Below are 21,792 nucleotides of genomic sequence, written 5' to 3'. Positions count from 1 at the left end.
CATGAATATTTCCACAACTTTTGTGATAGTGTTTCTTTTCAAATATTAAAAGTTTATATTCCATATGTTTCTAACTTCGAATTAACAAATCTTATTTGAATAATTTGTTTTGAGCATGAATGCCACAGTCTATTAAAATCTTTTAAAATTTGAAAAAAATGACATTTTCTATGATTGAAGAGCAACATTTTTACTGAAATCAACTATTTTAATAGCTTTTTATAGCTATATCTTTAAAGAACGATATTTAAATGAAGTAAAATTTTGCACATTTCAACACTATATACTTGAGAGACTGCCAAATTTCATAAAAATATCAGGTGCTTTGAAAAACTTATAAACATTCTCAAAGTTAACTCTCTAAATTTATTCCCAATTGAAAAGTTCCATTTTTACCTATTGATTAGCATAGAAATTGACAACAATACACATTGCATTACAGAAGTTTTTTGCAACTTTTTTAAACACAAATATATTGATATCAATTTGTCTTCATGAAACAGATTGATTGTACGCCTTTCATTTCTAAAGAATGATAAAATTTTTAGATTACGTTGGAGAAATATGTGATGACATAAAATTGCTACAATGTATCAGATATTAATGATTTATCAATTTTGTATATATGTATCTTTTTCAAACTTAATTAATAATTTATTCATTTTCAATCGAATTTCTGTTTTTGATTTAAAGCAATTGTTTAGCAATGCATGCCTAAAAGTTTTAATGTACTTGCAATATTTTAATTTAGATTTGTTTTGATAAACACGTATTTTTTTTAAATTTTTTTGGCAATTACAAAGTAATCAGTGCAAGAAATATAATGAATGTCTATAGTTGACATACATGTATCGAAGAGTTTTGCGTCGATCATTCTAGGATTTGGCATTGGTTTAGTATTGTTTTGCGTGTTAAAGACACCTGACTTTTGTTTAAGACTTAATTTTGACAGTCTGTTGATTATTAATACCAACTGATTTGACACAAAGATTGTTTGAGATCCAATACCACAGGAATGAATCAAGTCTTTATATACTTGTGTTTAGAAAAAGGAATTAATTCAATCCATAATACTACACATGTGTTGCACTTCAGTCCAATTTCTGCAATAAAATCAGTTGCAACTTGTGTTTCTGAATGCTGTCCCTAGGATGTTTACTCCAAATCCCGCAATTGATATCCCAGACAACATGAGTATGTTGGCCCAACATAGGCACAACGTATATCATTGCATTGGCCCATCGTTGCATTTTAACGTTGGCCCAGCGTATAAGTGCAAATTGGGCCTACGTTGGACCAACATGATGGCAATTCTGTATTTGTGTATTACCCATTGTTGTTACTGTCCTTGTTTGTTTCATGAATTTTGCCTCTTTAATTTCATTAATTGTGTGACACTAAGATATTTCTTTGACAATGTTTAATGGATCGACCAGATAAACTCTGTGTCATTTGGTTTCTTGTAAAGAGTTGTCTCATTAGCAATCATACTACATCTTCTTTTTTCATATTAATTTCATGTATTTTTTTAACAGCACAAATGACGTATGGCTTATGGTAAGTCGCTCATACAAATATTTTTTTATGAGATGAAATTTTAGTTGTATTGGTTCCAGATCCAGATTGAAAATTAACTAATTCAGAAGATGAAACTTTATTTATTTTAAATTTGATATCATTGGTCGTCACCACGAGTATTGTCTCCTCAATTTGAATTTCAACAGTGTCAGTATTATTTATGTTATTCTTTATTTCTCTTCTCTGTTTCCTGCTACCTTCTCTGTCGAGGCTAAACCGCAGCCAATATTTAGCTGCATCCTCTATCTCCTTATCTGACGACTCTTTACAGCTACGGTTTTTTCTAACTGACTCTGTAATAAAGTTATAAGTAAACTTGAACTGTGTATTTGCCTAATGCATGCGTGCGTAATCTCCCTACTAGATATGTAATATAAATTAATGTATATTCTAAATATTTTAAACACTACTTAATACAAAATAAAATCTTAAATAACCAATCTTTTTTTTTTTTTAATATTGGTCATGTGTCTAATGGTCAGCAATTCATTAGTATTAGAAGGATTTGTGGGTATAATTTGCCATAAATAACCCATTAAGTATAATACTTACTTATTAAAACATCTTTAAGGATCAAACGGGAAAAAGCAGTCTTGTCCCCTCTCTCTAGCCGATTCAATTTCATGGCAATACAGTTTTCCAGGATTGAGCTCATAATCCTTCTTACACTCTGCTTTACCGTATCTTCCCCAGAAGTACTCAGGTGTTTGATCTGCAACATAATTATATGATGCTAGATTTAAATAAAATAAAAACAATTGCAAATAACAAGTCAGAGATAAATGTACCTACAGTTAATAATATGACATTTTTACATTGTTCTTGGTATCTTTCAAGCACAATCATTATAAAATATATGAGTTGAGGGAAAATACTGATCTCGATATAGGGCCTTGTAAAGCTTGCTATATGCAATGTGGTTTTTTTCATTGTTGAAGGCCATACGGTTATCGATAGTTGCTAGGGTCATTTGGTCTCTTTTAGGTAGTAGTCTCATTATCAATCAAACTAATAGTAAATTTGTTTTTATTTTCATGATTTTTTTTTATTTTCATGAAATTTCATGCATGTTCAGGACGATAAGTGGTTTGAAATACGCAGAAAAATATTCATTCTAAGCATAAGTATTGGTTACTTTATAAATGATAATCAGTGTTAAATTGAACGTGAATAATTTTGTTTTCAGTACTTAGTTAACATTAATTATTCATGAGCAAAAGAAGAGGCTAAAACTGGTTAACTGTTCAGGTGCAAAAATACCCATTGGAAGTTATCTAATATTTCGAAAAAGAAATATTTCCTGAAAAATAATACTGTTATTCCCATGGAAAAAGAACAGATGCCTTAAGACTAGTCCACGCATAGTCAGGATAGATTTGGTTCAAATGTACAAATAAATAAAAGAAGAGGATTTTGTGATTAAATATCTAAGATGATGTATGCATTGATTAAGAAGAGCTGATGTGGCCTTTAAAGCCACGGGAGGTGAAAAAATCATAATATTTCAAAATTTCTACATAAATGTCGGAAATTGAAAAGAGAGTTACTGACCAAGCGGTTCTTTGTAGTGTTGACCTTCAAGGCATTTTCAACTCCTTCTAGCTGCAACATTGTTTTGATTGGAAGCACTGGGAGTTCATTATCGTCATTATCCTCTGCATCCACTGTTTGTTGCACATCAACTTTCTGGAGGAGAAGAGACGTATTGTAATGAACCTGGGTTTTGATTTGCTCTAAGCCCTTCAGGGTTTTGATTTCAAACTCTGAAAATGAAATAAAAAATAAACAAACATGAATTGATATCACTTTGTAATAGAAAAAAAATGAAAATATCAAATATTTATTAAACTAGAAAGCGAGGGGAAAGTAGTCATTTAACCCGGCCAATAGAATGTTTATAACATTATTTCTAGAAAATCCATAGCTACATGTACTTTGGGACAGGACAAATTGTTTTTAGCCCTCTCTCTTTTTGTCCCGAAATCCGTATTTTTTTCTGTCAATTTCAATTGTTTATGCGTTTTTCTATATTATATGAACATGAAAATACTAGAAATAACTTGTATTTGCTATATACTATCCACAGCAGTCACTGATGTGTTATGTTATATAACATATCAGTGACTACTGGGGATAGTAAACTTGGAATTCATCATGTTGATAGTATAAGCAAACACTTATTTCTAGTATATTTATGTTCATGTAATATATATAGATAAACGCGTAAATAATTGACATTGACAGAAAAGAACAGATTGTAGGAAAAAAAGGGGGGAGGGGGGCTTAAAAAAAACATTCGGTCACTTGTACCTATGATATAACTAATTTGGTTATGTGGTTTTCTCTTGAACAGACATACACGCAGATCGATATTTATTCCCAGCTTACTAAATGGTGTATTTACAAAATGAGTGGTTAACCATTATATTTGAGAGGAAAACATAATATGTCCGATTATGATATGAATGATTTTAAGCCAAAATATCTTATTTACCTGAAGTCTTTGATTGTACATTTGCGACGGTTGAAATCAAATCACGAGATGTTGATGGTCTATCTATATGATTATATGGCGGCTTGGAAAGGGTGACATTTCAGGCGTCGGTGGCGTTGGAAGTGATGGTAATTCACAGTCATAGAGTCGTTTTTTTTAGATTGTAACTTGCCGGGTGACTTTCTTGGTGATCTCCTTGGTAACTGTGACTGAGTGACTGATGATCCTGATGAGAATTTCTTTGGACATTTTCTAGGCGATCTTCTGGGTTTATCTAAATTTGTACTTGATTTTCTTGGAGATTCATGTGAATTGGAACTGGTTTCACCATATCACTTTCTTGGTCATCATATTTTGGATTAGGCCTACAAGATAAGAAAATATTCATACCGTAAAGTTTTAATGAGTCTGACTAGAATCATTGATTACATTTTTACTCATATGCAGTGGACTATATTTACCTATTCAGAAAATTACTAGTAGTCATGAGGAACCATGAATAGTAAAGTAATCGATAGTTCCTAAATTGAAAAATATATTCTTTCTCAAAATTTATAAGCAACTGTACAATTGGTTGTATACATGTGTGTACGGTTAATATGAGGTCTAGCTTCGAAGGCTCATATCATTTACATTCAACGTTTTTATCGATTTTGTTTTACTATCAACGTTGAACATCGAATCTATTATAGGACTAGCTTGACATCAATACAATTGAATGAATGGATAGTCAGTTCTGTCTAACACATATATAGATTACTATGGCTACTGTTATTTGTAATTCTCATTAAAAAAATAACGGATTGAGACACATTATGTTTTATAATGGAGCTTATATTAAAACCATTCCTACTACATGTAGAATAAACGAACTAAAGTAAAAATCTTAACTATACATGTATTACCATTTTGTTCTTTTTGGGCATGTTGGGGGGACACATCTTCATTTTTCGGCTCTGTAAAAAGGTCTGACTGAACCTCTGCTATCTTCAACTTCTTTCTGGCTTTGTCATAATCACCTTGAAAACAGAAAAAGATGATGCTTACATTTAAAAGAATAAAAATAGAAAACAAATGTCAATAGTGTTGTCAGTTGAAATGAAATAGGAGACGAATTCCAAAAGGTTTGGCAAATGTCCGTACAATAGAACTATGGATATAGAATTGAACATTACATTTAAAAATATATTCTAGAAAAAGATCATTCAAATAAAAAAATAAACATGACAAATAATAGTAATGCTTCAACTTGAGCATATGTTAAACGTGTAACCAAATCCGGACAATTTCAGATCTTTTCATGTGGGATATATAATTCCTTAATTCAATTTATTTACCTTTACTTATTTTGTAAATTATTTCGAAGTTTAATCGTAAAAAAACAGATACACGGATTTTACATACTATTAATAGTAACTATAATTTATTTCCTAAAATGTTAGGACATATCTCTAAAAAAAAAATTGTTATTCGAACGTATTATAATTCCTGAATATGTTTCAGTCAATAATTTCTTCATGTCCCATTTCACTGTATAGTATAAACGTTTTTCATTTCAATTGGACATTGTTGACCTTGTGTTTAAAAGAGTTTCTCTTTTGCATAAAGTTTATGTTTATCAAATCAGTGATGGATCTAATTATTTTCACAAGGGAGCCCATTTGATTGCCTAAGAGGGGACCCGCTCCAGTCATTCTTCAGTAACTCCCTATATAATTAACCAAATAGTTCCCACAAAAAAGGGGGGTGCGGGCACCCTGGTCCCCCTCTTAATCTGACTCTGCAAATGGGTACCAGTTGAACATTATATATACACTCTGACAATACTTACTGGTCCTATACATCACTTCCACCTCATACAATTCAAATAATTCTCTGTTTGGCTCTATGCATTGCCGTACTGCCATGTTATGTTTTGTAGCTGATTTAAACTGTGGCAAATAGCATTCCTCTGAATCACGGGTAAGCCAGGTAACAGGAACTATTTCTACTTCATTTGTAGATTTAAAATCAACCACAGCATATTTAGCCCTAAAAATAAGTATTTCCTCTAATTACTGTCTGTTCATAATGTTTGTCAGCCATATTTTAAGACTTACAATAAACATATATATATATATATATATATATATATATATATATAGATTGCCCAACGCAATCATAGGTTTGAACGTTGTTTTTCAATTTAGACTTGTTTATATTTTTCCGTTTGGGCTTGTATTATATTTTCCTTCGGGTTTATATGATCCGTTCATCCTATTTTGACTCTTTAAAATTCAAGAGTCTATCCTAAATTGAGGTAAATTATATGGCCTTCCAAATACCGTTTCGATCCCTAACATCACTGAAGAGACATTAAATGTCGAAATCCGGATATGGTGTATTAAATTTTTGCACCTCATGTTTGTGGTAAACCATCTTTTCCACAAGTTTATTGTTTTCTGTTTGGTATTAAATTAATATTAAGATCCATTTTGTACTGGTGATCAATTTATTTGGCAATCGACAATGGCAGTCAGCAGGGTTTAAGAACATCAGTTGTTCGACCTGTTAGTCAAATGCGTTTTGTTAAAATATACTTTTTCACTATTTCGGTCTTTTGGAAAATGTTGTTTGTGCTGTATTTAGACCCCTTTACCTATAAATTTGTTTTACATGCACACGTATAAAAATTGCGGTTTTTATCCAACGCAATCATAGGTTTGAACGTTGTTTTCAATTTAGACTTGTTTATATTTTTCCGTTTGGGCTTGTATTATATTTTCCTTTGGGTTTATATGATCCGTTCATCCTATTTTGTCTCTTTAAAATTCAAGAGTCTATCCTAAATTGAGGTAAATTATATGGCCTTCTAAATACCGTTTCGATCCCTAACATCACTGAAGAGACATTAAATGTCGAAATCCGGATATGGTGTATTAAAATTTTTGCACCTCATGTTTGTGGTAAACCATCTTTTCCACAAGTTTATTGTTTTCTGTTTGGTATTAAATTAATATTAAGATCCATTTTGTACTGGTGATCAATTTATTTGGCAATCGCCAATGGCAGTCAGCAGGGTTTAAGAACATCCGTTGTTCGACCTGTTAGTCAAATGCATTTTGTTAAAATATACTTTTTCACTATTTCTTTTGGAAAATGTTGTTTGTGCTGTATTTAGACCCCTCTACCTAGAAATTTGTTTTGCATGCACACGTATAAAAATTGCGGTTTTTGTCCAACGCAATCATAGGTTTGAACGTTGTTTTCAATTTAGACTTGTATATATATATATATATATATAGATTGCCTAACAATGTAATTTTAACACACTATTTAGTATGTAAATATAAGAATGTTTAAAATATTTACAAAATGATGAAAATAAACGCAATATTTCGCTAGACTAACTAGCTTTATCAAGCGTGCATCTATCCAGGTGAAATCGGATGTAGATGATAAGAAACTTTTGCAGCTCAATGTATATGTTGCTTGAATTTAGCTGCCTTGAAAATAATACATAATTTGGATGAAGTTCAAGATTTTTACAAAATTGGTAGTTGAAGTTAGCAACGTCCATTGGCCAATATTACAGGATAAAAAGGACGATGCTGTGTACTAAATTATTCTTTATCTTTCCTGTATCTTTTCCCATCTTTTTCGTTAAGACCATCAGGTTCTAAAGTGTGGAGTTGGTGGATCCAAAAATTTTCTCTTCTCCTTCTCGCCGTGGTGTCCCACTCGGTGTTGACTTCTATGATTTGGAAGGTAACATTATCAAAAGAATGTTTCGTTGAACGAAGATGTCTTGTGAGAGGACAGTTTTTGTTTGTTTTGTACCATGAACGATGGTTATTGAGCCGAATATTAAATTTGTCCATTGTTTCTCCCACATACTGAATGCCACATGTGTCACATGTTAATATATAAATTGAGTTCTCCGTTTTACAGTTGGAATTTGAGTAGATGGTATAATTTTGTTTAGTAACGGAGCTGATGAAAGAACTGCTTGTATTGGCAGCTTTACAACACAAGCAGTTCCTTCGACCACATTGTTTGTAGCAACCGGGAGATGGAGTAGGCTGCTTTGCTAATACAGATGTCACTAATTTGTCACGGATGTTTTTAGGTCTTCTGAAGGCCATGACTGGTGGTGAGGAAAATACTTTTTTAAGATTTGCATCATTTTCTATAATTTTCCAATGCTTCTGAACAATGGAAGACACATTTTTAAAATCAGGATGGTAAGTGAGTACAAGGGGTGTTCTGTTAGCTGCTTTATTCTTATCTTTGTACTCTAGAAGTTCTTGGCGACTAGTTTTGTTTGCTCTTTCGAAAGCGCTATCAATGATGTTGTTATTGTATCCTCGAACAACTAGATGTTTACGTAGTTGTCCAAGTCTAGCATTTTGCGTATTTTCAGTAGAGCATATTCTCTTGATTCGCAATGCCTGGCTGAATGGGATGCCACGGGAGCAGTGTTTAGGATGGCAACTTTTAGGAGAAAGGAATTGATGTTTGTCCGTTTGTTTGGTATGAAGGTCCGTTATAATGGTTCCGTTCTTGATGTAACTCGTAGTGTCGAGGAAGTTTATTTTCTCCATAGATGATTCATATGTAAATTTTATTGAATGGTGGAAAGAGTTACAGTGTCCTAGAAATTCATTAAGATGTTCTTGTGAATCTGTCCATTTGAAATCAATATCGTCAATGAATCGGAACCATGATAAGGGCTGGTATGGAGCACTAGCCAAGAGGCGTTTTTCAAGTTGGCCCATAAATATGTTGGCATATGACGGGGCCATTTTTGTGCCCATACTAGTACCGTCTATCTGGAGATAATGTTTTTCATTGAAAGAAAAGTTGTTGTTCTCTAGCACTAGTTTCAGAAGTGTAACAAGGCACTCAGTTGGAGGATTTTTTTCACTACGAGTGTTCCATACCTCTTCACACGCTGCTATTCCTTCGTCTTGTGGAATGTTGGTATATAAAGAAGACACGTCCATGGATGCAAGTATAGTATTGCTTGGTAGAGGATTGAGGCTTTCCATTTTCTTTAGATAATCAGGTACTAGTATGGGCACAAAAATGGCCCCGTCATATGCCAACATATTTATGGGCCAACTTGAAAAACGCCTCTTAGCTAGTGCTCCATACCAGCCCTTATCATGGTTCCGATTCATTGACGATATTGATTTCAAATGGACAGATTCACAAGAACATCTTAATGAATTTCTAGGACACTGTAACTCTTTCCACCATTCAATAAAATTTACATATGAATCATCTATGGAGAAAATAAACTTCCTCGACACTACGAGTTACATCAAGAACGGAACCATTATAACGGACCTTCATACCAAACAAACGGACAACCATCAATTCCTTTCTCCTAAAAGTTGCCATCCTAAACACTGCTCCCGTGGCATCCCATTCAGCCAGGCATTGCGAATCAAGAGAATATGCTCTACTGAAAATACGCAAAATGCTAGACTTGGACAACTACGTAAACATCTAGTTGTTCGAGGATACAATAACAACATCATTGATAGCGCTTTCGAAAGAGCAAACAAAACTAGTCGCCAAGAACTTCTAGAGTACAAAGATAAGAATAAAGCAGCTAACAGAACACCCCTTGTACTCACTTACCATCCTGATTTTAAAAATGTGTCTTCCATTGTTCAGAAGCATTGGAAAATTATAGAAAATGATGCAAATCTTAAAAAAGTATTTTCCTCACCACCAGTCATGGCCTTCAGAAGACCTAAAAACATCCGTGACAAATTAGTGACATCTGTATTAGCAAAGCAGCCTACTCCATCTCCCGGTTGCTACAAACAATGTGGTCGAAGGAACTGCTTGTGTTGTAAAGCTGCCAATACAAGCAGTTCTTTCATCAGCTCCGTTACTAAACAAAATTATACCATCTACTCAAATTCCAACTGTAAAACGGAGAACTCAATTTATATATTAACATGTGACACATGTGGCATTCAGTATGTGGGAGAAACAATGGACAAATTTAATATTCGGCTCAATAACCATCGTTCATGGTACAAAACAAACAAAAACTGTCCTCTCACAAGACATCTTCGTTCAACGAAACATTCTTTTGATAATGTTACCTTCCAAATCATAGAAGTCAACACCGAGTGGGACACCACGGCGAGAAGGAGAAGAGAAAATTTTTGGATCCACCAACTCCACACTTTAGAACCTGATGGTCTTAACGAAAAAGATGAGAAAAGATACAGGAAAGATAAAGAATAATTTAGTACACAGCATCGTCCTTTTTATCCTGTAATATTGGCCAATGGACGTTGCTAACTTCAACTACCAATTTTGTAAAAATCTTGAACTTCATCCAAATTATGTATTATTTTCAAGGCAGCTAAATTCAAGTGCAACATATACATTGAGCTGCAAAAGTTTCTTATCATCTACATCCGATTTCACCTGGATAGATGCACGCTTGATAAAGCTAGTTAGTCTAGCGAAATATTGCGTTTATTTTCATCATTTTGTAAATATTTTAAACATTCTTATATTTACATACTAAATAGTGTGTTAAAATTACATTGTTAGGCAATCTATAATTTTATTTGTGTAATTGAATCAATCTCTGAACTGATTAATCCACACTCCCATAGATTTGTATGTCATGTGCTGCTATTTATAGGCACTTATATATATATATATATATATATATATATATATATATATAAATACATAATGATAATCAATTCGGTCGACACGATACAACTTTACCAAACACTATCGCAAAGTGAGAAAGCGACAAAATGGTCTCTGTATGGCAGTAATACACACTTTGCCTCAACGTGCTCTAAGTTTGCATAGCGAAACGTATTCCCCAATCTAGAAAGTCTTTTAATTCCCAGGGACATTGAAGGCAATGGAGTGTCAAAACAATTGCTTTCGGTTCTATATTTATGATAAATAAGATGTATCCCATCTGGAGTTTGCAAAATATTTTGTACAACACATATTTTGCCTTGTATCTGTACACACGAATCCTTTTCATCAAGACGTATTGTGAAGTTCTTAGTTTTGAATTTTTTGTACTGCTTAGCTCCGACAAATAATGGCTAAAGTGGGCCTTCTAAGTGCTCCCTATGTAAACTTGTGACAATCTCATTATCTTTAACTACAGAAGTTGCCTCATGAAGTCTTCTAATAACTTGTTGTAATGCAAATTCTGGTTTTCGGACTTATCGCTTCAATTTTTGGAGAAAATTTTCAAAAGGAAAAGCCGAAATATTTTCTAGACTGTCAAACATTTTAGCATCATCAGCCAGGTGGATTAAACAGCGAACATTATAAACTGCCATTTCGTTCCCATATAAATCATAGAAATGTTTGACAAATGTTTTTAAAAGTTCTTTTGCATACTGGTTGTACCCCATGCAAAGTCTTTCGTTTATCAGAAAGTGGATTGCAACTGAAAACAGCATGAAATTATTGTACATGTTAGTGTGTATGAGATGCTTAAGAACAACCGGGCCCGTGTAAAGAAGAAATTGTCTGTGTTCGGTTGCCTTCCAGAGGTCAATTTCTGATAGGGATCGTGGCTTACGGGCAAACTCGCACGGTATCTTTCCCTTTAAAGCTATTAAAGCGTCAGATGTCGCGTCAACTACTCTGGGTCCAACCCGGCTGCAAAGCGGTCCCTTAATCCACATCAAAAGAATACGTTTAATTACGCCTAAACACACAAGATGCATGTAGTCAAGTGGGAAATTACTGACCATTCCAATTCTTGCTTCTAAGAATGGGGATTCGCCATTGTGATGACCGTCATCAGATTTGTGTCTAAATGAATGATCAGTTCGGAGATTTGCATTCATTTCCGGATCTGTCATTTTACCCATCCAACTTCCTCGTTGTTCGCATTTATCACATCCGTGGTAACCAGAGTAAGATTTTACGTATTTAACAAAAGCACGTGCAGGTGTATCACAAATAACTGAATGCATTTTGATATTCCTATGTTTAGATTCTAATTCAAACCCGTTAGTGTGTAGCAGATTGTATTCATCAATAAATCTACCAAGGTATTCAAGAACATTAGACGGCTTTTTGACACCTGAATAGAGACCGATTACAAATGGTTCGCAGTTAACGTTTCGTACCATGCCTAAAATTGGCCAAAATTGTTGACCTGTCTCTTAAATAGCGGTAACCCATCAATGTTCAACTGCAGTTCAAAGCAAAAGTTTTCCGGTAAATAAGAACAATAGTTTTTGATTCTATTTGTAATTCCATTTAATAACCCGAAATGATAGTATTCCCCACCACATACACGTATAATATTATACTGGGTCGGCGTTTTCATCAGTGTACGCGGATCCTTTGGTAAATTCGGTAAAACAGGAATTAAAATTTTTAATAAATCACGCAAAGCAGTCACGGGTATTTGATAAGTTACAGCCCAGTCATGTAAACTTTGCGTTATGACAGTTTCATCTGCATCATCGTTGTCACTGCCGATGGATTCGTCACGAGACGAAAATTCAGGACGCGCATAGCACTGTAAATATATATATTCAGTCATATTGTCATCGTTAAAACTTTCTGAATTATCAGACCCACTTCGGTTTTCTGTTTGTTGATCATGTTGATGGTCTTCAAAGCGACCATAATCAAAATCTTCAAAATTATTAGTGTTTTCGGCTTCCGCACTTTCAATCGGTTGTAAATTATCCTCCATGTCCCTATCTGACGATGGCTCTTCTGTTTGGTGTCTTTTCAAATCTTGTATGTGTCTTCCTAAATTCCGTTGCACTTCTCTGTATTGGGACCAGTAAGATTTTCCACCACGTGACCTGTTTGATTAAATTTTAAATGCTTTAAATATTCATCCAAATCCCATCTCTAATAAGAAAACGATGAATAACATGTTGAACTTATTAACCAGAATATGATCAAGTTTTGTCATTATGTTTTTTTTTATTTCTTTGTTTAATTAATTTCTGACTATACCATTTGTACGAAAAAATATGTCAACAGTCATGAAAATATATTTTTTGAACTTTATTCGTCATACATAATTACTGAGACTACTGTGACCCATATACAGAATTAGAATAATCAGAAGGTTTGTACTTGAATGACCAATTCGGGTGTCACATGTTTTTTTTTTGTTTTTTAGCCCAGTAATCATGGAAATTTTATAACATATGTATTAAAACACTCTAATATTTATCTATTATAATTTATTTCTCATTTGTTATTTTCAATTCTATTTAGCCATATATTATTCAAATCATCACATATGATTGTGCATTTTCTGTTATTGACCAATATGAATTAAAATGCATGTTTGTTATTTAAACCCGTGGCTGGGTTCAGTTGAGCTAGTTCAGGTTTACAATTTAAAACGTGATACATGCTAAAGTTGTTGGTGGATAGTTGGTCTCATTGGCAATCATTATATCATATCTCCTTATTTTTATGTTTCTAGCAATTTATTAAAAAAAGATTTATATTGGTTACATTTTTTATTTACATGATCATTAAACAAACGCATCATTATTATTATTTCAGAACTCTGGATCATACTTATATCTTCGTAATATATAAAGAATAATTTAGATGTGTATCAATGCACAGTTAGTAGTCACCTCTTTTGTTTGTCTGAATATCGTTTATTGAATGAAACATACGGTATAACAGGCTTCAAAGCGGAACACAGCAAGAGGTCAAGTTTAGAGTCTGATAATTTGCAATTTCCTATATAGTTTCCAGATGTTGGTCAGTTATTGAAATATTTAGAATTAATTCTACTTCAATAATTACACAAATTGTATATCGATATAATATTTGTTTAAACTGTGGATTTGGAAAAGATATGAGATGTGTACTTTTGATACGCATGTAAAAGATTCATAGATAATCTGTACTACACGTTAATTTACAACTTAATTAACAGTAACTCTTTTTTCCCCGCATTCCTGATGATTTTTATTAGTTTTGAACAATTTGTGTCTTTTATTGTTTCAGAAAAAAGGTCTGCATTTAGTAAAGAAAAAGATGTTTTAACTTTAGCAATTTTATATATGATACGTTATTTTATTACAAATAAATAATTCGGAAAGAGAAAAAGCATATACAAATATATATCTATATAGTTTACGTACAATTTGGAAACGTTACAAATTATACATTATCATGATTTCGTAAGATTGGTACTTTAAAAATACGTTGCTATGATCAGTTTACAACTGTTTATTTTCAAAATATATATCACTGTGGGTTATATTTTAACTTTCATAAACGTTTTTCTTCTACTTCCGTCATCTTGAAGTATAACTAACCCCGGTGATAACCACGCTCTCATAAAAAACTTCATACAAAAAAAATGTACAATATTAACTTTACGCATACAACGAAAATAAAACAACTTTGTATAAATCATGTTTGTTTAGAATTAGGTAGAAATTAACAACTCACATGTTTTCTTTTCTTTTTTCCTGAAGACAATTCTCTTTTCTGTATTTTTACTGCTCTGCAAGGAGGGAAATGGTCACAATTCTGACCATCCCATTAAACTTATATTGCCATAGCAACTATCATTTGACCTGCGTGTTACTTGTATTCAACCTTATCAAAATGTTACAGCTGTATATATATTGCTTTCTCGCAACTCTATACTAATTGATTATTAATAATGTTTAAAGTTATTAAAATCGGTGAAGAGTACAAGTATCAGTGGTAACTTTAATGACACTTTAAATACCAACAAAAGCAAATAATAACATGAATAAATAATAATTGTAAACAATATAATTTTATCGAGTCACCACATTGCAAAAATTAACTGTTTTATGGGTAATCAAGATAAGTATACCCAACTGATATCCGAAGTACCACTTATGTAAACCATAATTGGCAGTTTTAGTGCAACGTACAGTGTTACGTGGATCAACCAACGTTAGCTTATAATAGATTTTCAACATTGGCCCAACATTGGCCCAGCATTGGCCCAACAAACTTTAACAAATGTACAAATATAATTTTTCTGATCATTTGTTCTTATCGTTGATATAGACTAAATTTCCCAGGGAATGGAGTAATAACTTAGACTACAGTAGCCCTAATACGATTCGGAAGGGTAAAGCAAAGCCATCAACCTTTTCTTACCTTAAATTGGAGCAACGTTGGGCCAACGTTGGCATAGAAAAGTTGCCAACACCGACGGATGGTCTTGTAAATATCATCATACCAACGTTGGCCCAATATTGTGTAGCTATCACCAACAAATGTATAAGAATTCATCTCAACGGCCCGACTATTTGCAAACGTTTGGCCAATGTTGTGCAGCCAACACCAACGTGCGACCAACGGACCGACAATTTGCCAACGTTGGGCCAATGTTGTGCTGCCAACACCAACGGTCGACCAACGGACCGACAATTTGCCAACGTTGGGCCACTGTTAGTCTGTTGACTGGGATATATACGTTTTAAACGGGACCAACAAACCATCATGATTCGGTTAATCATCACGGAATATGTGCGTCACATATGACCTTGCCATGTTCCTTTTTGCAAATGTATATTCCAGTCGCTTCCTCTTTTATGACGTATTTCTGAATACGTCTAGGTTTTACTAGTATCACTTGTAATGTAGGGAATTCTTGCCATCCTAAATTTTACCCCGGTTTTATTGGAATTTAGGTGGTGAATCTTTAGTTGTTTGTATATTATTTCATGGATTGGTGTTTGTCTTTTTTCTTATTTTTTCCGTTTGGCAATAGTGATGTATATTCCTCTTGAGTCTATAGCATTCAAATGTTCTGTTAATAATTCAAAATGACCACTTTACTAAAACAGTACATAGGGAAGAGGAGCTTAATATCAATAATTAATCATTTTTTTTAAATCCCCAAAACTCTGGTATGGTACTGTAGCAGCATGACTAACGGAAAGTAATGCATTTGCGGTTTTGTTTTTGTGTTTGTTGGTTTATTTTTGGAGAGGGTTAATTTTCAGGAACAGTTGTAGATATTTTCAAGGTGATTGTGGTTAAGCATTGGTAGTAAAGAGGTCAAATATATATATAATAAAAGATTTGTTTTCATTGGTACCTCACATAATTTCCTATAAATTATAGCAATATTATCTTTAGTTTATGAATGGAAGTAAAGCGGTTTGCAAAAAACACCAGTTGAAGGTAGAAAGTATCATAATGCGACTTTGTTCCGTATATCGCCAGGTTATCTGATTTCCAATAGGGTCTAACAATGTGCATCACTTATTTCGGACCTGTTTCTGTATTGTTACGAATCACAATTTATTTCTAAAATCAGCAATACCCATCGAAACAACATCTGATACAAAAAATGATAACAACACGTTATAAATTGTATGCGTACAAAGCGCTTTTCTGGATTTACTTTCAACAGGAACACTCGAAGCCAAATATTTGAAAGCCAAGGATGTATAAGAATTGAAACAGTTGAAGAGCTATATGACCAAGAAGGTGAACTTTGCCTAACGGAGTTGAAACCTTAGTTTCTTTATAACTTCAAAATTTATAAACGGACAATTTTAGAAAGTTTTGTTATAAATCATGTCAGCACTGAGTACTGAGCTTATGATACCCTCGGGAATACAAAAAAAGTAATAGCGCATTTAGATATTTGGATGATATTTGGCTCTCAATAATAACGACTTAAATATATACCCTGAAGAGATTTGTCCTGTTGAACTTACTTAAAATAAAGCGAGTACTAACAATAAACACTGCCGTTTCCTTGATCTTGATATCTATATTTTTAAGGGGAAGCTTAAAACATACATTTACGATGAAAAAGGTGATATTTCATTTCCTATTGTTAATCATCTGTTTTTAGATGGCACCATCGTATGGGGTTTGTATATCTCAACTTTTTCGATACGCTCGTGTGTGTAACAACGTATTTGATTTTAACGAAAGACATCTCTGTATTACTCAAAAATTATTACACCAGGGTTTTCGATATCACAAACTTGTCAAAACTTTTACTAAATTTTATCAGATTTACAATGCATGGTCTTTACTATGACTAACAATGGTAAATGGAGAAGAGTTCAACGCAAACATTAGTCTTTTAATCTACCATTCCTTCTGACACCTTGATATGATTGTATCTATTGTTATTCAGAATTCACTTTTGCGATGTTTTTTCCTGTGCAATGTTTTGTTTTTAAGTATTGAATCAGGATTTGAATAAAATTGCGTTGATCAATATTGGCTTCTTGTAGTCTCTAGTTTAATAAGCAAACATGTTGAGACTAATTTACCACTTACCTAAATATAACAATCATTCATTGTTATCAAGTACTTGACAACAAAGCTAAACATTTTTGCAGACAGCTTTTGAAGCTAATTAAATTGTTCAACCATGTGACTGACTCTTGAATGAAGCACATGAAACGTCTGTCGAAAGGTACGGTACAGTGTCACTTATTATCAAATTTGTTAAGAATATCATGTCCAATAATCAAACTAAGTATATGACTACCATTTGATATTTGCAATGTATCTTCCTGACTGGATAGTTGAAAGAACCAACTTCTTGATTCTTAGTCGTCAACTTTTAACTTATTCTCAGCTAGCCGATATGGCGAATTAAAGCATAATTATCACTGGTCCTTAATCATGTTGATGAAATGAATCTCAACTGAATTTACCTATAATAAACAATACTGGAATCGTTAGTGTAAACAATGAGAACAGGAATGCTGGATGCACTTTGAAGTTGATCGTTATTCATTAATTACTAGTATTTAAATGCGATTATATATTGAAATAGACTTAACAAGTTTACCATGAAATAGAATAATGATCAATAAAGCATTGATAATAACACTGCATGCTATATTTCTTCACTAATACTATATCATTTGCAGCTTTTAACATATCACATTAGTTAGCTTCAAATTATACAGCATCGCAATTAGTTGTGTTTAACAAGTATTTGGATTTAAGTCTTAAAGGGGCATTAGCTGTCAAATTCTTGTTCACCGATTTGACTCAAATTCTTATATTTGATTTATAACATACTAAAACGTATATCTACATTACCAAAAATCTAGAACGAACAGTTAACTGTACATGGACTCTATAATATATATCAGTAGTTCGTGTGTATTTTAGTCTAGGTGCCATCTAATTAACCATCGAGATGACCTCCGCAGACTGTCGATGGTCATATAACCCGATATAAACATAAATATAAATAGATAGCGTCCTCGTGCAATTGGATCTTTCTAGGCCTGTTTGATTTCAAGTTTTAGGTTAAAAAAATAATTCAATCGTTATTTTTACCTGTATAAAAATGATTGTTTGTGGATCAAATCAGTCAATGAAATGGTTCACCCTTGTTTCACTTCAATGTTGACATTATTTTCTTTTAATAGCTGAACATGAATAGTACACGCGAATTGAAATTCACATGCATATGGATTCAAATGAGGTCGAATTATTCACTTGCTAGTGCATAATACATCAGCGATGTTTTTGAGCTTCTTTTGACAATATTTGCCAAACTAACTGCTAATAACGAAATATCATTTTAAAATTCCGACTATATAAATACTTGAAAGATTCGTATTTTTAAATGTTTGTTTAAATCGTAGCTAATGCCCCTTTAAATATTAAAGTGCTATATCAAAACAACCCACCATAAGCGATATCCTGAGATGTACGTGTAACCATATAGAAAATGTCTAATCTTTAAATTTTGAATAAAAGTTACCAATGAAGCTTTTTGTGGATTGAGCGCAAAGCAAAAATTGAAAGAAATGCTTCATATTGTGTAGACACTTGATATTTAACAATGTGATACAAATTCGATAGTCTTATCGGATTGATTCTTTGAATTTGAATAAAAGTTACCAATGAAGCTGTTTGTGGATTGAGCGCAACGCACAAGTTGAAAAAAAATCCTTCATATTGTGTAGACATTTGATATTTAACAATGTGATAAAAATTCGATAGTCTTATCGGATTGATTCTGTGGATTTTTTCAGTCAACTGAAGTTAAGTTACACTTCAACTTTTAAATTATCGATCCGCTTTTAAAAACGATTGGATCAAATTTATGTACCGATTTTTTAGCAGCCATGTTTTTTAAGTCAATGAATAATACATCTAAAATAATAACTTATAGTATATATCTAGAGGAAACATGCATTTCAATCGTCACATCAACATTTTTTTTTCAATAACAAAATCCATATTGAGGCAGTTGTCTCATTGACAACTCCTATATGCAATAACTGCATAACTCTATCAAAATATAAATTCAAATGTTGAAAACAAAGGTGCAATAAAGGCGAGTTGCCCTCTTGATAGAAACCAGATGTGGAATGTGTGCAAAAGGTACAACAATATCTGAAAAAAAATAGAAATACAAAGTTGACAAGAGGACGAGGGACGGGCAGAAAAAAAGACGTTTTTCGGAGAAGGACACACAACTGCATAGACATCAGAAATCAGTCGAAAAGACAAGCAGACAAGCAGCAGCTCACAAAGATATATACAAAATAAACACTGAGCAACCCAAACCACAAACGAAAGAATGATAATTTGTTCCTGTTCAACTAATGGCACACAATTCTGGTCACTGTATGAAACAAATTATAATGACTTGTTATTTCGTTTGAGTAATTGTTTGATGCAAAAAACAACAACAATAAGATGTGGAATAACTGCCAACCATAAACCAATAACCAAAGGACGAGGATGTAAACAACTGTCGGTCAGCGTTTGGCATTTAACAATTATGAAAACTCTTACATACCGTATACTTAGCTATAAATGTTCTGGCATGACAAAATATGGAACGCATGAAAAAGATAACAATGTCCTGATTTATGCTAATAGCAATGAACGAGACACAACTATGACAGACAACAACCTTTGACAAACGCTTACTTACAGGTTCCTTACTTGGGACAGGTACATCACGAATTAAAAAAAAAATTTGTTTAATATATAAGCTGCGTCGGATAGAAATCGACCTTATGCAAGTGCACGTAAACATGTTCATGTTGAAGACTTTGATTAATTTTGGAACATTCAAATACGAAATAAAAGTTGAATTCTTGTTCAACTTTGTTATAAAATTAGGATTGCATGACGAAAATTAAATTCAACATTTATGCTTGATAGTAAAATTTACAAACAACTTTGTGGTTGAACTTGTTCTCTAACTTTTACAATTTTCTCATTACAACTTTTCCATTTTTGTTTTTATAAATTTTAGAAGATTGCACAGGGAATCCCGGTGGACTTTTACATTACCCTTCTATATATGTGATAGATTACACCTGCTTTCATAAATACTATTAACCTTAGCTGCTTTGATTACGATTTATGTTTATTCTGACATCTGCTGGTAGACGTTTAATTTGTCTCCGAAGGAAGGTTGTTGTTTTGACACGAAATATAATTGATATGTTAATTTTCTGTAAATTGACTGTTTTTGAAATATTAGATTATTCGAAAAACTAGGATTATTCTTTCCCGGGGATAGACTTTCTCGGCTGTTTTTTGTTACAACCTTTTCCAATTTCTGGTTTTTAATGCCCTTCAACTTCTTTTTTGATTTGACTTTTCAACTATTTTCGTTCGAGTTTCATTAAGACTAAACACACGTCTAGTGTATCAAATCATACGCCTGTTATCTTTGATAAGTATTAACAACCTCAGTGTCGATGTCTTTTCAATTTGAGATTAGTCAGCAGTTTTGTAATTACCTGAAATATCGTTGATAGTAACTTTTTTCCTCTGATATAAGTTGCCTAAGCCGTATTTAGCGCAAGTAATCGCAATTCTAAGTTTATTATTGACTTCAGCTTCGTATTTGATTTGACCATACAACCTATTTTAATCGACCGCTTATGAAAAGTCTTCTGTAGAAGAAACGCGCGACTAGCATACCAAAATAAATCTGTGGTATTTTTGGTTGGATTTAGTATATGGTCGTTTTTTCCGCAATTGTTGCCTTAATGCCACATCCTAGGTTATAAGGAACGGGGCAAATTACCGAGTTTTGTGTACTTTACTACTTGCCATCTTACAGCATCTATTGTCAGGTACAGTTAAAACTGTTTCAAGATAAAAAAAAAACTTCTTAGACTATAATGAAAGCTAGGTTTTCAGATACGTTACCTACCCCTTTTTGTCATCGTATGCATATGATTTAGATTGTATTGTACAGTAAAAACAAAGATCATAATATACAGAACGTACTGGATCTTATTGTATGCAATAATAAAACGGGAGAGTCTCAAGATGTAAAGGAAAATTGTACAACCATACATTCATGTTCCTGTGTCAAGTAATTAAGAGTGCTATTTTTAGAAGTAGGTGACTCCCGGAACGTCATCTTTCACGGCAAGACTTTAACCATTGATTGAAAATAACGTTAAGTATTGTAATTCTTTTAAACTTCAGGATAAACCTAGCTCCCATAAATAAATCTAAAAGTACAATATTTAGACAGATGTCAAAGTTTAAAAAAATGGTTGACAATGCATGATTGTATAGTGTTTTTGAATAAACAGTATGACACCTATCTCGAGAGAGCAATAGAATAAAACTTTTAGAATAGAAGGGCAATAGTCTATTTATTTATTTGCCGATTACCGAATTGATTCTGTTATTACACAATCAAAATACAACGTGCTGTTTTTTTTTTCTAATTGTAGAGTGGTTATATACCGGACAAA

General features: G+C 32.9%; 1 protein-coding gene across 1 annotated transcript; it reads right to left on the bottom strand.

Annotated features, from left to right (window-relative positions):
* Positions 1 to 1,566: 1,566 nt before the first annotated feature.
* On the bottom strand, positions 1,567 to 11,916 carry LOC127724896 (uncharacterized). Its single transcript, XM_052231898.1, has 6 exons — positions 11,814 to 11,916; positions 4,978 to 5,091; positions 4,073 to 4,174; positions 3,130 to 3,341; positions 2,131 to 2,290; positions 1,567 to 1,871 (listed from the first exon to the last, which is right to left on the bottom strand). The coding sequence occupies exons 1-6, from the start codon at positions 11,914 to 11,916 to the stop codon at positions 1,567 to 1,569; spliced, it is 996 nt and encodes a 331-aa protein (XP_052087858.1).
* Positions 11,917 to 21,792: the final 9,876 nt, after the last annotated feature.

The sequence above is a fragment of the Mytilus californianus genome, unplaced genomic scaffold (assembly GCF_021869535.1).
Source record: "Mytilus californianus isolate M0D057914Y unplaced genomic scaffold, xbMytCali1.0.p SCAF_14, whole genome shotgun sequence".
Lineage (NCBI taxonomy): Eukaryota > Metazoa > Mollusca > Bivalvia > Mytilida > Mytilidae > Mytilus > Mytilus californianus.
This window is presented reverse-complemented; position numbering and strand designations above follow the sequence as displayed.

Bases quoted from the DNA above. Each gene is read 5' to 3' on its own strand.
- LOC127724896 (XM_052231898.1), bottom strand. From the start codon at position 11,916: ATGAATGCAAATCTCCGAACTGATCATTCATTTAGACACAAATCTGAT. The intron at 2,291-3,129 runs GTCAGTAACTCT...ATTATGTTGCAG, and splicing joins ACACTACAAAGAACCGCTTG to ATCAAACACCTGAGTACTTC. The intron at 1,872-2,130 runs GTAAGTATTATA...ACTTTATTACAG, and splicing joins CCTTAAAGATGTTTTAATAA to AGTCAGTTAGAAAAAACCGT.